Source organism: Haliotis rubra, unplaced genomic scaffold (assembly GCF_003918875.1).
Source record: "Haliotis rubra isolate DU_JTF1 unplaced genomic scaffold, ASM391887v1 Scf418, whole genome shotgun sequence".
Classification (NCBI taxonomy): domain Eukaryota; kingdom Metazoa; phylum Mollusca; class Gastropoda; order Lepetellida; family Haliotidae; genus Haliotis; species Haliotis rubra.
The window spans coordinates 340,934-357,227 of record NW_025767100.1 but is presented as its reverse complement, the minus strand read 5'-3'; the positions used below and the strand labels follow the sequence as shown (position 1 = coordinate 357,227).

The 16,294-nt window shown below is 40.8% G+C and overlaps 1 protein-coding gene across 1 annotated transcript; it reads left to right on the top strand.

The window, feature by feature from the left end:
- The first annotated feature begins 125 nt into the window (after positions 1-125).
- Positions 126-15,358, top strand: LOC124288458 (ubiquitin thioesterase zranb1-like). The gene is made up of 8 exons (XM_046724977.1): positions 126-207; positions 5,599-6,824; positions 7,272-7,343; positions 7,694-7,889; positions 10,645-10,763; positions 11,765-11,890; positions 12,541-12,770; positions 13,685-15,358. The coding sequence occupies exons 2-8, from the start codon at positions 5,618-5,620 to the stop codon at positions 13,910-13,912; spliced, it is 2,178 nt and encodes a 725-aa protein (XP_046580933.1). The 5' UTR covers positions 126-207; positions 5,599-5,617; the 3' UTR covers positions 13,913-15,358.
- Positions 15,359-16,294: the final 936 nt, after the last annotated feature.

Genomic DNA, 16,294 nt, shown 5'->3' with positions numbered 1-16,294 from the left:
AATATTTTATTATTCAAAAATTATGATGCAGCATATTTTATAGTTCGAATTCGGTAATGATTTGTAGCAGCATACAATATTTTTGGAAATAATGCCTAATGATTAAGTCCGTACATGTCTCGTGTGACGTCACCGTGCAAAACATGGAAGTCGATTTGTTTGTGTTTTGGTGTTGAAGGAATATGGTATATTTTCTGTGCAGTGAGGGTAAATATCCATCCTTTGTAACTGTTAACATGAATTTGATACAGATACACATTTGCATGACTAATTTAATTGATTTATAGTTTTGCTTTGTCTGCGGAACCCTTGAGAATTTTCTAAACCTGTGATTGTTTTGGTTTGCCCTCGACATGTCCCTCAAATGCGGAATGCCTCAGTATATATACGATTATTCCATGTAGGTTATAACTTAGGTCTGTTTCCTTGTGCAATCATTCATACGTGTGTATGTTACAGGTTTTATTTTTTCAAGAACTGATCAGAGCTGAGTCCTTTGCCACTGATCATGTAACGTGATGATAACACGACAACCTGTTTCTTTTTTTGGATTCACGTTATTTTGTCGAAACGCTTCCTCATGTTTGTTATGTGCTTTGTGTTTTTTGATAATCAGTGCAGACAAAGGTTACTGTTCATTTATGCGCAGTAGAGAAGTATGAATGTTACTCTGCTTGCATTATGAACACAAAGATAATTCTAACAGAATAGGAACTAATTATGAATCATAAGTTGTATTAAGAAGATAAAATTCCTTTGTGATGCTAATCCTTTTAGCTATTCAGGTGCCAATCTCATCGTGGTAAATGATTACTAAATTTGGTTGTAATATGTATATGGTGTCCTAGTTCATTTGGTCGGAAGTATCTGCATGGCAACTGGCCAGTGTTGACAAGTAAAGGCCAGATGATATAGTCTGTGTTGCTGTTGTTGTCATGCTATGTCATGTATACCTGAGCTGAAATATGTGTAGAAAATTTGGTCTTTGTGCAGTACAACATATTACTGGCTAAAACTTAATATGCCATTTCTAATTTGCAACAATAATCATAATAATATATTTTTCTTCAGCGTGTTCTCTTATAATCTGCTGAGAACATACCTTCAAATGCATACCACCTCAAATACCTTGTTCATTATCTCTGTGACAGGCACCCACTTTAAATGACTGCCCTAGGCTAGTGAAAGGATTTACTGCAAATACTAACCTCATGACATAAACAGCTCTGACATTTTGAATATTCTCTATACTTGACTTAACTTACAGATGATATGCCTTGATAGTGAGGTGTTTTCACAACATATTAGACATACATACTGTTCTCTCTTTCAGTCTCAACATTGTGTCATCCAACTAAACAAGATGACAGTACAGGTTGCTATTTTCCCTTGTAAAATATGTAAATCTGAGATTATAGTAAGGAAGTGGTTCACAATTAACATAAGTCCACTTGTCTAGTTAAATTCAGGAAGAATAGTGCCATTTCATTGTAGACAAGTACTTTAACAGGGATTTACCTTGTGTCCTGTTTTTGAGGGTCCCTGGGACTTAAACTCTTAATTTTCATGGGTCCCGGACAGCAAAATGGGAGTCCCATACACTTAAAGTTAAATATTATTAATACCGTTATGTATTGTGTATCATGATCATCACATTAGTTGTTACAGTAATTGAATTGCAAATGATGCCATAACCCAGCTAGTAGCAAACTCTTTGATAACTTATTGTTACTTGATTGGAATTTTACAAAAAGTATTTGGACTTTTTCTGCGTCCCCGTGGATGCTCTAATAATTTTTGTTGCGTCCATTGTCAAGTTTTAGGAGTATAGGTATTAGGACGCAGGAATTTGCGTCCTGTATATCCCTGCTTTAATCAGTAGTGTTGGTGAATGTGAATGCTGCCTTGCCAAGTGAACTTGATCAAAACTCTTTTATGGTCAGTAATCGTATCCAGTAATTATGAAAGGAACATACTGAGTGTGAGATTTTGTACAGGATGAACCAGATGATATGTTAGTGTGATTTGTACATGATCAACTGTTGACATGTTGAAGATGTCAGGGGTAGAACTTTAAGAAAGATTCTTGATGATCATTGTCTTACGAAAACCTGCAGTAAGCATAGTATGTATTCAAACTAACAATGATATTATGTTTAAGTGGGATTTATCCTTTTAATGATTACAGTTAGGGATGAAACGGTACGCTTTTACCACGGTACGGTACATATTGCGGTACAAGACCTTTGGTCGGTACATGAGATATGATCATAATGCAGAAAATTCACATGAGCCAAACCTTACATTGTTTAACTTTAATAACATGGAAAAAAATAACCATAATCTTTGTTATTTTGAATGAACAAAACTGTCATTTTATGACTAGATAGAAGAACGGTACGAAAACCGGAAATAATGAATGTTTGGATTGCATTACGGTATACCAAACCAAAGGCAAAATACTGCAGTTCTACTAATACTGCGGTATACCATTTCACCCCTAATTTCAGTATTTGTAACTATTTTAGAAAAACAAATGTGTCATGGAACATTTAGATAATACTAAGTACTGATAGATCAAATATTGCCATGGTTATTAAGACATGTAATATCTGTATCTATTTTTTTTAAAATAGATTTCATATGTATGGAAACATATCTGAACATGCTGAAAGAGTTCAATGAAAAGTGAAACAGATTTTCATGGTAAACATTGTTTAAAACTTGTGTACATGTACGAATTATGACGTTATGACTAAATAACTCTATGACAGGTCCATGCGATAGTATCATCACTGCATGGTAAATAAAATGTATATTTGAAAAAGACATTTTTGAAAACATGTCTTATGAACAAATACCTACCCTTTTACTCTTCACGTTTGACTTTGAGACACTGCTGCTGGCCATGTTCAGTTGTAGGAGAAGCAGCACGACTAGAATCTGTAGAAGGGCTGTCAGCTGTGTGATGGTGGCTTGTTTGTTGGTGCTGGGTTGGCTACTGGGAGTCATGGTCACCTCACACAACTGACTCAGTCTTTTATACAGCAGTGTCATCATTGATATCTCTTTCTTTGTTTTGATGTCATATTTCTAAACATCACAAAATATAGTTATGATAAATATGGATAAAAATAAATAGTAAAGATACTTCCTGAAAGATCTTGATTGAACACGTTGAAGCAGGAACAAGGTATAACATGGATGAATGTTTGTGGTAGCTGTTGTTTCAAAGAAGATACTGATGAAGGAAGTGCTTATTGTGTGGTTGAACCTGAAAGTCCGTACAATCGGTACATCAAAGCAGGATGAGTCGTGTGTAATGTAGACAATGTTGTACCGGCAGTAGCGATCAGCTTCATTAGCTCAGCAGTAAGTTGTGTGTATTCTTTCTTTCTTTGCCACAGTCATGTACAGTATTACACTGTTTGTCCTTCCATATCGACATGAGTGTCATGCATGACGTGTAGTGTGTACATTTGTCATGCCAATATGCTGGAAGTGAACAAGAGTGAACAGCCTTAAAGTTTTTATGGTGATTTTTTAAGATTAGTTCATGGGACAGGTGGTAACATAATTCAGTAGTCTTCAGAGTTTCTAGTCCTGCTTCAACAAGACCAACATGTTAACTGTGTTTTCATTTTCTGTGAGTTTTATTCAATTCCACTTTGTAGCATAATTGATGCAGGTCCTTGTGAACAAACCTTTACGTAGTGGGATAGTGCAAATTGTTTGAAGGTAGTCTTGAGACCGAGAGGCAATCAGTAGACAAGAGTGATGGAGGTACTTTGATGGCTTGTTATCTATGAGTGATGATCACTTGATGCGATCATGATTAATGTGTGTGATGTATTGGTCGATTGGAACTGTCATGCTGAGTCAGTAATTGGAAAAATTCAGGGACGGAAATAACCCATTGCCCGATGCTCGAGTCCAGTGTTTTTTTTCTGTCGGGCAAGCAAATTTGTATATCACACTGTACCAGTGTCCAGTTGATATTCCAATGTTAATTATGTTGTTTATTTAAAAAATCAACAAGAAAACGGCTGGTATAGTGGAAACTTATCAGGGCAAGTGATTTTACATGTGCCACTGTACCGGAGTACACAAGCAAGTTTATCCACCCCTGATATTCAGTCACCATGTTTAACACATGTTTAGGCAAGATCATCTCTTTACCATCCAACATCTTTCTTCCAACTTTATCAATTTGCTAACAATAATAATGTGACTGTAAAAGTGCAGCTGACCAGCTTCAGCATGGCTAGTGACAGAATGTTTAGTGATGCCATTTGATTGTGGCGTCATGGTAAGTGATGACTGGTCATTGTCTGGAAAAAGTCCAGCACTGTCTTTGTTGTGACATCACGAGGAGGAATGATGTCTGTGGACACAAAATGGTGGAAGCCAGGTTGGGGTGGCAATCAACAAGAACCACTATAATTATTATGTCTGTCAACTTTGTCTTTGTCATTGTGCCCTGGCAGTATGTGGAATGATGATCGTTGTATCAACCACTGGTTTCATTTTATATATACACTTGCGTAACCTTGATTCGTGGATATAAGGGAAGTGTGGCGGAATTCATATTTTTAATGCATGATTTCATTTTGTATACGCACTGATTATTTTATTCATTGATTCAGCAAATTGAAAATGCCTAATATTCCACTCGTGAATGAAATGTTTGTTTTCGGAAGCCATTTGCAGTCATGACCCAATCGTGTGCCCATAAAATGTGACGTCACCTTGTTTCGTGGATTACATAGTCTGTTATTTTATACCACTATGTACGACATCCCACTGCAGTAAGTATTGACACCAAGAAAAGCAGACAACGAGAAGTGAGAAGGCATGGTATGTACATCAAAAGTACCGCTTCGTGACGTCAGTCGAGACTTAATTTACGAGCTAGCATGATAATTTCCACGATCCACGAATCAAGGTTATCCATGAATTTAGGTTAAGGTTCTGTATATATATGATGCCTCGCCAATGCCACTGGGACTTTAACGTTAAAAACTGCCATCAAGGTATATAATGTCACTAATACAGGGATTGGGATAGAGAACTTTGACAACGGGCCATTTTCAGGATTATTAGTTACTTTCTGAATTTAGAATGGGCCACTGCCCTTGTATCAATAGTAAACTTCAAACTTTTAATGGGCCATTTTTTGTTCTAATGTGCAAAATGGCCTGGCCCCTGCCTTTACCAATCCTTGCTAATAGGATCTTAGCACTATATGAAAGGATATAATGCTAAGATCCTGTGACTGTGTCAGTGACATTATAGTGGCAGTTTTAACGTTACAAGCCCGTGTGACCACTGCTGGGATTTGATTTTCCAATGGAAAGTCTGGGTCAAGGCAGGTCCTTCTGGTGTTGGACTACAACTTTAGCCAATTGTCGAAACTAGAGCAGTAAGATTCTGTTTGGTATAGTACGCTCAGCTAATAATGATCTGTTTTACAACATTCACTTCTACACGAAATTATGTTAAGAGACTTGGTCAGGTTAGTTGTCCCAAAAGTGTTTGCTGCAGATTGCCATAATCTGTCTGTCCGATGATTGAAGTGGTTCTGGTTTGTTTCTGTAGGTGTGTGTAAGCTGGCAAGATGAGTGACAGCGAGGACAGGAAGTGGTCGTGTGAGTACTGTACATATGAGAACTACCCAGCTACAAAACGATGCACGCTGTGTCGGGGGCCGCGCCCGGTGCAGCTCATCACCAACTCTCCTAGTCAGGAGCAGGACATCTACAAGATGGCACCACTGGTGCCACCACCGAGCAGCGAATCAAATTATGCCACAACCAGCAGCACTAGTGAACTCAACAAGTGGGCATGTCACATGTGTACTTATCTCAACTGGCAGCGGGCGACAAAATGTACTCAGTGCCTCACCCCACGCAAAAAACTCTCCCCAAGTCGATCTCAACCCACCTCTCACCAGCAGCAGCAGCAACAACAACATGAGAAGATGCAGCCCCTTAGTGTCAATGTCAATATAGCTGAGAGCTCAGCCCCGCCAATCTCAGGTCGAACCACCCCCAAACGCAACTCCCCCAATTCTCCGGAGGCAGCTAAATCAATAAACAATGACATTAACAAGGCAGTGGCAGCACATGGCAATCGTAGCGGTGCCAAGTGGATATGTCGAGCCTGCACCTATGAGAACTGGCCAAAAGGTATCAAGTGCATTCTGTGTGGCACTGCGAAGGGTAGGACCTTTTCTGACACAAACCTGGCCTCAGGGGGAAGCTATGGGCTTATATGTGAGCAGGAAGGAGGGAACCGGCGGGGGCGGGCCTCACCAGGAATGTCCCAAAGTCTTGACAATATCGAGAATTACCAAGACGGAGCATCAGCTTCAGCATCTACTTTCGAGGACAAGAACCGCGCTGAGGAGCGCAGGTTACGACTGTTGAGGAAAAGGTTACGTGATAAGGATTGGCTGTGGTTGAGTGCTTGTAGCGGTGTTGTGGATGGAGACTCAAATGCTGTCGAAGCTTTCATCGCATCGGGTGGTGATCCGGCTCGGCAGCTCACACAAGATGAAGTTAACCTGTTAAATCGACCAAGTGCATTTGAGGTGGGATACACTTTAGTTCACCTAGGCATCCGATTCAAAAGGGAAGACATGTTGGCGGTGTTGCTGACTGCGACTGACGTGGCTGCGAAGGCGGTCAAACGTTTACCTGCCCACACCAGTCCGGACCTGGCGACTGACATCCGGAGGGAAATCGCATCTTCATTACGACAGAGAAAGGGGGACTTCCCATGCTTCTTCTTCACCGACTGTGTCACCTTCGCTCTTCCAACAGGTAGGTTAGGATGTCATGCATGCGAGGTCTAGATACCCAAGTTTCTTATGTCAAACTTAGTCTGATATCATTACTCTGTTGAGCATGTTGATCATAGAATGCTTTTATCATGTTTATACACCAAGTACATGCTTCAGTCTTACATATTTTACAAATTCTCAGGCGAGTGACTATCAGAAGATACCAGTGGCTCTGGTGGCAGTGGGTAACCTAGTGGTTAATGGGTTTGCTTGTTTCACCAAAGACAGGGTTTGATTCCCTAGCTGGTTGGTTGCTGTGTTTGAAGCCCCTGTCAGATGTTATCAGTGTGACAGTGTTGATGTTGCTGTAATGTTGCTCATGGTGATGTAATACCACATTCACTCAGTCCGTGAAAATCCCTGTTGAAGCCTGCATACAATCCTTCCACCACTAACCTCCATTACGAAGGTTACGTCCATGTTTCAGATATTGAGGATCTACCTCGCCACATCCAGGGACAACTGTTTGATGAGTTGTTGGACAGAGATGTACAGAGTGGTAGGTGGCCTCTCATCACCATTAAGTCTCACGTTCTATTCTAATGGTTGAGTTATCTGCTAAGTTAGAAGATATGATATTTGGATGACAAGAATTTCTTTATTATAAACATATTCCCAGGGACTTTTATGTGGCTTAAACTATTTTAAGGGTAAATTGTCATTGGAAATTGTTTTATAACATATTTAACCAAATCAAATTGCCAATCCAATCAATTCAAAAGATAACTAAAAAATTCCTGTACAATGTATTTATATGTTTGTACACAAGCAACTCAGAATTAACTATGATTGGTTTACACGGAATATCTGTAGCTGTGCTGTGTTGATCTTCATGGTGTGTATCTGCAGAGTTGGAGGAGGAGAGCATTGTCAACTGGAACGTGGAGTTGACAGACCGGCTGGGGAGTCGTCTGTACTGTCTGTGGAACCGGACGGCGGGAGACTGTCTCCTTGACTCCCTCCTGCAGGCAACGTGGGGGGTGTTTGACATTGACAACACGCTCCGCCGGGCACTTGCAGACAGCCTTAGTGAAGGGGTCATGACGTGAGTGGCATGCCGTGGGGAAGACCTCAATCATACTTTTACAGAAGGTCAATCATGTTAATCAGAACTTGTTTGGGTGATGTAATGCTGAGAATTGCATTCTAGGAAAGGTTACAAGATGAAGATATTTGGTTCACAAACAAGGGGTATATGTATGGTGCTACCCTACCAACTAGAGTGAAGCAAATCTCTTTCATGACAGTAGTGAAGTACAATCCTCTGTCATGACACTAGTGAAGTACAATCCTCTGTCATGACACTAGTGAACTACAATTCTCTGTCATGACACTAGTGAAGTACAATCCTCTGTCATGACAGTAGTGAACTACAATCCTCTGTCATGACACTAGTGATGTACAATCCTCTGTCATGACACTAGTGAAGTACAATCCTCTGTCATGACACTAGTGAAGTACAATCCTCTGTCATGACACTAGTGTCATGACACTACAAATCCTCTGTCATGACACTAGTGAAGTACAATCCTCTGTCATGACACTAGTGAAGTACAATCCTCTGTCATGACACTAGTGAAGTACAATCCTCTGTCATGACACTAGTGATGTACAATCCTCTGTCATGACACTAGTGAAGTACAATCCTCTGTCATAACAGTAGTGAAGTACAATCCTCTGTCATAACAGTAGTGAAGTACAATCCTCTGTCATAACAGTAGTGAAGTACAATCCTCTGTCATGACACTAGTGAAGTACAATCCTCTGTCATGACAGTAGTGAAGTACAATCCTCTGTCTGTCACTAACAGACACTAGTGAAGTACAATCCTCTGTCATGACACTAGTGAAGTACAATCCTCTGTCATGACAATCTCTGTCAGTGTGAAGTACAATCTGTCTCACTAGTGAAGTACAATCCTCTGTCTTGACAGTAGTGAAGTACAATCCTCTGTCATGACACTAGTGAAGTACAATCCTCTGTCATGACACTAGTGAAGTACAATCCTCTGTCATGACAGTAGTGAAGTACAATCCTCTGTCATGACAGTAGTGAAGTACAATCCTCTGTCATGACAGTAGTGAAGTACAATCCTCTGTCATAGTGACAGTCAGTGTGAAGTACAATCCTCTGTCATGTTACTAGTGAAGTACAATCCTCTGTCATGACAGTAGTGAAGTACAATCCTCTGTCATGACACTAGTGAAGTACAATCCTCTGTCATGACACTAGTGAAGTACATTCCTCTGTCATGACACTAGTGAAGTACAATCCTCTGTCATGACACTAGTGAAGTACAATCCTCTGTCATGACACTAGTGAAGTACAATCCTCTGTCATGACACTAGTGAAGTACAGTCCTCTGTCATGACAGTAGTGAAGTACAATCCTCTGTCATAACAGTAGTGAAGTATAATCCTCTGTCATAGCAGTAGTGAAGTACAATCCTTTGTCATGTTACTAGTGAAGTACAATCCTCTGTCATGACAGTAGTGAAGTACAATCCTCTGTCATGACAGTAGTGAAGTACAATCCTCTGTCATGACAAGTACAATCCTTTGTCATGTTACTAGTCATGACACTAGTGAAGTACAATCCTCTGTACAATCAATCTCTGTCATGACAGTAGTGAAGTACAATCCTCTGTCATGACAGTAGTGAAGTACAATCCTCTGTCATGACAGTAGTGAAGTACAATCCTCTGTCATGACAGTAGTGAAGTACAATCCTCTTTCATGACACTAGTGGGGCGGTGGGGTAGCCTAGTGGTTAAAGCGTAGGCTCTTCACGCCAAAGACCCGGGTTCGAATCCCCACATGGGTACAATGTGCGAAGCCCATTTCTGGTGTCCCCAACCGTGATGTTGCTGGAATATTGCTAAAAGTGGCGTAAAACCAAACTCAGTCAGTCAGTCATGACACTAGTGAAGTACAATCCTCTGTCATAACAGTAGTGAAGTACAATCCTCTGTCATGACACTAGTGAAGTACAATCCTCTGTCATAACAGTAGTGAAGTACAATCCTCTGTCATGACACTAGTGAAGTACAAACCTCTGTCTTGACAATAGTGAAGTACAATCCTCTGTCATGACACTAGTGAAGTACAATCCTCTGTCTTGACAATAGGGAAGCACAGTCCTCTATCATGACGCTAGTGAATAGTGAAGTACAGTCCTCTGCCATGACAATAGTGAAGTTGAATCCCTGTCATGACAATAGTGAAGTGAAGTTCAATCCCTGTAATGACAATAGTGAAGTACAATCCTCTTTCATGACATTATCTGAACACTACAAGAGAAAATGAAATTGTGCAAGCTCTTCTGACTGTATGTGGGGCGGGAGTGGGGTAGCCTAGTGGTTAAGGCGTTCGCTCGTCACGCTGAAGACCTTGGTTCAATTCCCCACAGGGGTACAATGTGTGAAGCCCATTTCTGGTGTCCCCAGCCGTGATATTGCTGGAATATTGTCAAAAGCGGCGTAAAACCAAACTCACTCACTCACTCACTCTGACTGTTTGTAATGAGATGGGGCACTATTTAGCTGACTATAGTTGGAGGGCACAATTTTTCTGATTTTTATGGGGTACTATTTAACATACAACAGTTAGAGGACACTGTTTTTTCTAAATCATAGTGAATGTGTGTTATGGGGCACCGTTTTACTTTCCTTAGTTAGAGTTATTTTGTTTACGTCAATCAGGATACTGTTTTGCTTACTACAGCTAAGGACGCTGTTTGTCTTGCGAAATATAGAGTGCAATATTGTTGTGACTGTATGTTTTGGGGGCACTATCTTGCAGGTTTTACCCACGCTGGAAGGAGTATGAGTCTATGCAGGCGCGATCTCTTCACTTCAGCCTGGATGAGAGTCAGTGTCAAAGGGACTGGGCCCTGCTCCTCAGCCTTGCTAGTCAACCAGGTAACCTTGTGTGCATCCAGTATGACACTTGCTAGTCAACCAGGTAACCCTGTGTGCATCCAGTAGGACACTTGCTAGTCAACCAGGTAACCTTGTGTGCATCCAGTAGGACACTTGCTAGTCAACCAGGTAACCTTGTGTGCATCCAGTAGGACACTTGCTAGTCAACCAGGTAACCTTGTGTGCATCCAGTAGGACACTTGCTATTCAACCAGGTAACCTTGTGTGCATCCAGTAGGACACTTGCTAGTCAACCAGGTAACCTTGTGTGCATCCAGTAGGACACTTGCTAGTCAACCAGGTAACCTTGTGTGCATCCAGTAGGACACTTGCTAGTCAACCAGGTAACCTTGTGTGCATCCAGTAGGACACTTGCTAGTCAACCAGGTAACCTTGTGTGCATCCAGTAGGACACTCTTGCTATCCAGTAGGACACTTGGGCCCAGTCATCTGCAGCACCATAATTCTAGGTGCAGAGTTGTGGCCCTTTGTCCTTCATCAAAACGTATGATCAAGACTTTATATTCAAGGTTATATTTCTGAGATTTTCAGCATCATTTACTTTTGGATATGTGTTCATTGTTAAACTCGGATTTGAGCTCTGCGTCCACATTTGGTTTTCTACACATGCTTATGACAAAAGTTAAGTACTTTATAGCTGATCACTAACCTGCTCTGTAACCCTTGGGGAATTTCGAGGACAGTGATGGTCAGGTCACTCAGTATGGACTGTGTCACAACCACTAATGTCATAGAAACTTAACTGTTTGTGGGATCTGGTCATTGGAAGTAAAATTGTAAAACATACGTAAACTTTCATTAAAATCTGTGGCGGTGGGGCAGCCTAGTGGTTAAAATGTTGGCTTGCCATGCCAACGACCCAGGTTCGAATACCATGGGTACAATGTCTAATGCCCATTTTTGAAGCCACAATAAACTGAAAAAAGTTTAAATGGAAATGTAATTATTATGTCAATAATGTTTGGTGGTGTTTGCTTCAGGGGCATCACTTGAGCAGACCCATATATTTGCACTGGCTCACATCTTGCGACGACCAATTATTGTGTATGGAGTCAAGTATGTGAAGAGTTTCCGAGGGGAGACAATTGGCTTTGCCAAGTTCCAGGGTGAGTCTTGAGATTCCAGCGACCATGGAAACTGCATCAACTAGTCACGACAACCTATGGTGACGATAAAATCAGTCTTCCTGCACTGATTGCTGAGCAATTATCTTAGAAGTTGCTGTAAGACCAATAGGAAACTGGTGTTGTTACATTCAGGTTATTACTTATGGAATACTGATTGGTCAAGCAGAGGTCTAACATTTCAGTAACCACCCTTTATAGTATCTCTGCCAAAGCTATCTTCGACATTATAATATTTTTGTCACAATGACACATCATGCTAGTGTTGTGCACTTAAGAACTAGACTTCTCAAGGCATAATTTTCTGTAGTGTTGCCCACTTGAAGTTGTCTTTTACAGTAGTTGTGCTACACACTTTTCTTGCCTGGCAAATATCCAAGTCTAGTATTATACTAGTGAATATATAATGTTAAAGATATGCACTGTATGTACTGGGCTTTTGTGTATCAATGTTTCATAATTCGTATCCCCACAAGGGTACAATGTGTGAAGCCCATTTCTGGTGTCCCCAGCCGTGATATTGCTGGAATATTGCTAAAAAGCGGAGTAAAAATAGGCTAGCTAGTCGCTCACTCACTCACTCACTCACTCACTCGCTCAAAACATTGAACTCTGATGCCTTCACCTTCCAGGTGTGTACCTTCCGTTGCTATGGGAACGTAGCTTCTGTTGGAAGATTCCTGTGGTCCTTGGCTACACAAGAGGCCATTTTTCTGCTCTGGTCTCCATGGAGTTGGATACGGATGACAGCATTGGTGCCGGGGCTAACATTGAAAGTAATGATGAAGGACAGGTGGCTTATCTCCCCTTGGTAGACAACGAGGGCAAGTTGCTTCCTGTCCACTTCCTCACGGGCTCAGAGGTGAGGAAGCACCCTTTAACTGATGTTGTTACATTGACACTGATTCTCTGATGTTCAGTGATAGTGTTTCTCTGATGTAATAGTGACACTGTTTCTCTGATGTAATAGTGACACTGTTTCTCTGATGTTACAGTGACACTGTTTCTCTGATGTAAATGACACTGTTTCTCTGATGTTACAATGACACTGTTTCCCTGATGTTACAATGACACTGTTTCCCTGATGTTACAATAAAACATTTTCCCAGATGTTACAATGACACTGTTTCCCTGATGTTACAATAAAACATTTTCCCAGATGTTACAATGACACTGTTTCCCTGATGTTACAATGACACTGATTCCCTGATGTTACAATGACACTGTTTCCCTTATGTTACAATGACAGTTTCTCTGATGTTACACTGTTTCCCTGATGTGACAATGACACTGTTTCCCTGATGTTACAGTGACACTGTTTCCCTGATGTTACAATGACACTGTTTCCCTGATGTTCAGTGATAGTGTTTCTCTGATGTTACAGTGACACTGTTTCCCTGATGTTACAATGACACTGTTTCCCTGATGTTACAATGACACTGTTTCCCTGATGTTACAATGGCACTGTTTCCCTGATGCTACGATGACTCTGTTTCTCTGATGTTGCGATGACACTGTTTCCCTGATGTTACGATGACACTGTTTCCCTGATGTTACGATGACACTGTTTCCCTGATGTTACGATGACACTGTTTCCCTGATGTTACGATGACACTGTTTACCCTGATGTTACGATGACATCTGTTTCCCCTGATGTTACGATGACACTGTTTCCCTGATGTTACGATGACACTGTTTCCCTGATGTTACGATGACACTGTTTCCCTGATGTTACGATGACACTGTTTCCCTGATGTTACGGTAACTCTGTTGCAGATCGGGCGTGAGGACACCATCCTACGGGAGTGGCTAGACTGCGTGGTGACGAAGGGTGGTATCCTCGTGGCAGCCCAGAAGCTGGGGAAGCGGCCAGCGCTGGTGAAGCAGATGGTGGAGGAGTGGCTGGATCACTACCGTCAGCTGTCCCATGGCATCCCTCCCACCCATCAGACCAGCCTGTCTTCACAGACTTTCTCCAGTGATGGGGAAAGTGACCAGGAGTGACGGCCCACCTACTACTCTTTTGATTGGGTAGACATCAAACATGCTCCAGAATGATTGGTCAAGAATGGAACATGCTCTCTCCTGATTGGTCAGAATCCAAACATGTTTTCATTGGTCAGAAACAAAACACCCCTACTGATTGGTCAGAAACCTAATGATTGGCAATATGCCATAGATGCTTGTTTCTGATTGGTCAAGATGTTGAAGATCTCTGGTGTTCTCTGAAGGGACAAGAGAAATCCAAGTGTTGACGTGCATGGATCCATCACACCATGACAGTCCATTCTGAGAAGATTAATGGGAAGATCCAGTCATCTTCATGAATTCTTGTTGTTGATAAGATATCTTACACAATAGGGTTCACAGACTGATATTGAAGTCAGTATCAGATTGGTAAAACAGAGTAAAACAAAAATCTTTGGATTCTTTGAATTTTGAGACTGCCTGTAAGTGTTACGCCATGTGCCAGTCTTCGTATGTTGGCAGGGAATGGTGACACATGTAACTAGTCATCAGGAGAGCAGAATCTTCAAAGACCGATGGATTTATTGCAATGAAAGTAAGCTCTGGCGCTAGATTGGATTGAGGGAAATCATCTTCTGTCTTGTTTAGGCTCTTAGTTGCCATTGACTTCTATCAGTGTCTGTTACTGATTAACAACAATATTTACCATCACTGAGTCCTGGAATGTATATTTTGTCCCCATGATAGTCCAGTGAAGGTGAAATGTATTTAACTGGCTAAAACATATGAATATTACGGACTTACTTTGTTTGGCAAATATTAGGTTTGATTCAGCATGTTAAGGCAAATACTTTATCATCGATAAATGAATTAGTTTGATTAACTGAGTATGATCCGACCCGACAGGCCTGTTTGAATTGCCCGGACCCATCTAGGCTTGTTTTACATTAACGTCTCTGTGATATTTACCATGTGTTTACATATGTCTATATTTTCAATCAAAATACCTTGTTGATGTCAGTCAGATTAAGAGATAATTATTTTAGACTTGCACTGGAAGTAACATTTGCACATTGGAGTATTCATGTTGACTTACATATGTTGAAATTCTTATGTTAGACATCCCTAGAGCTGGCCTTAGGTGAATTACCTCAGCCCTGAATGTGGGTATGTATCAGGATATAGTGTGATTTGAAGTAGGTGAGCTACAACCATCACGTAATACCTCATCAGTTACAGTGGGCAACAGATACTAGCCAGGCTTGTGGCGACTTTATTGTAAGTTGAAATTCATTCTCCCAAATTGTATGTCATGGAGGCCGCTATTAAGACTCTGTTTCAGAGAGCATTATGTGCTGTGAAGATGGGAATATTGGGAGGGGTTTGTTTGTCATCCAGGCCCCGATTTCTCAAAACAAACTTAAGTTTTTACTCAAATTTCAAACTGAGTTTGACAATTTGAAACAGCTGAATTTTTAACTCAACTGCATTTTTAAAATAAAATGCCCAAACAACTTGAGTTTTTACTCAAATTTGAGAAAAAAACAGAAAAAAACATTTCCTAGAATAAACTGAAATCAATATTAAACTAAAACATAGTAGACAATTTGAGTTTGGTAGATACTTAAACTTAAGTCAAAACTCAGACTTAAGTTGGTTTTGAGAAATTGGGGCCAGATTATTTGATGAATATGAGGAAAAACAAACACACACACACATATGCACACAGACACATGCATACACACATGAACACAGTAGTCATTAACACATAAACGCACATGCTCACACCTGCACACCCCTTCCCTTCCCCCTTACACACAAACACACACACATACACACGTTTGGCGGTATTATGATGAGTTACCCAAAACAAAGTTCTTTTTTTAATGTGTTGGTAAGTTAAAGAAATGTGACCCATTGACCTCCAGGTCCTCCCGAGTGGAGGGTCGGTGACAGTATATATCCTTGTTGACTAGTGTTATGTTTGTTGTTAGTGGAAAGATGTACTATAGATGTTGATATTTATGTAGATATATACTATTTATGTATAATCCACTACGATGTAGCTGAACCGTGTGTAGCTGCTCGGTGTTTGTGTAAATCAGTGGAGAGTGGCTGGAGAGTGGTTGAAAGAATGGTGACATTTATGGTGTAGTCTGATGAGTGCTTGTAAATTCCAAAACAGAATAGAAGTTCCCAGCATTTAGTGACTAGATCAGTTCCCGCCCAGGTTCACAGGGAACTTCAAGCATTTGGTGATAGGGACTTATTATATACTGTGATCTGTTGGTAAATCAGGTGGAAATGGTGGTCACAGAGTGTAGAGAGGTGTGATCAAGGGGAGATTACTCTGAGCTTTCAGTAGTGACATCCATCTCATCTCCTTCAGCGTTCACAAAACTTGGGTCAAAACAAATG

Excerpts from the sequence above, each read along its gene's own strand:
- LOC124288458 (XM_046724977.1), top strand. The coding sequence starts at position 5,618 with ATGAGTGACAGCGAGGACAGGAAGTGGTCGTGTGAGTACTGTACATAT. Across the intron at positions 7,344-7,693 it reads GGACAGAGATGTACAGAGTG|AGTTGGAGGAGGAGAGCATT; the intron begins GTAGGTGGCCTC and ends GTGTATCTGCAG. Across the intron at positions 7,890-10,644 it reads CTTAGTGAAGGGGTCATGAC|GTTTTACCCACGCTGGAAGG; the intron begins GTGAGTGGCATG and ends ACTATCTTGCAG.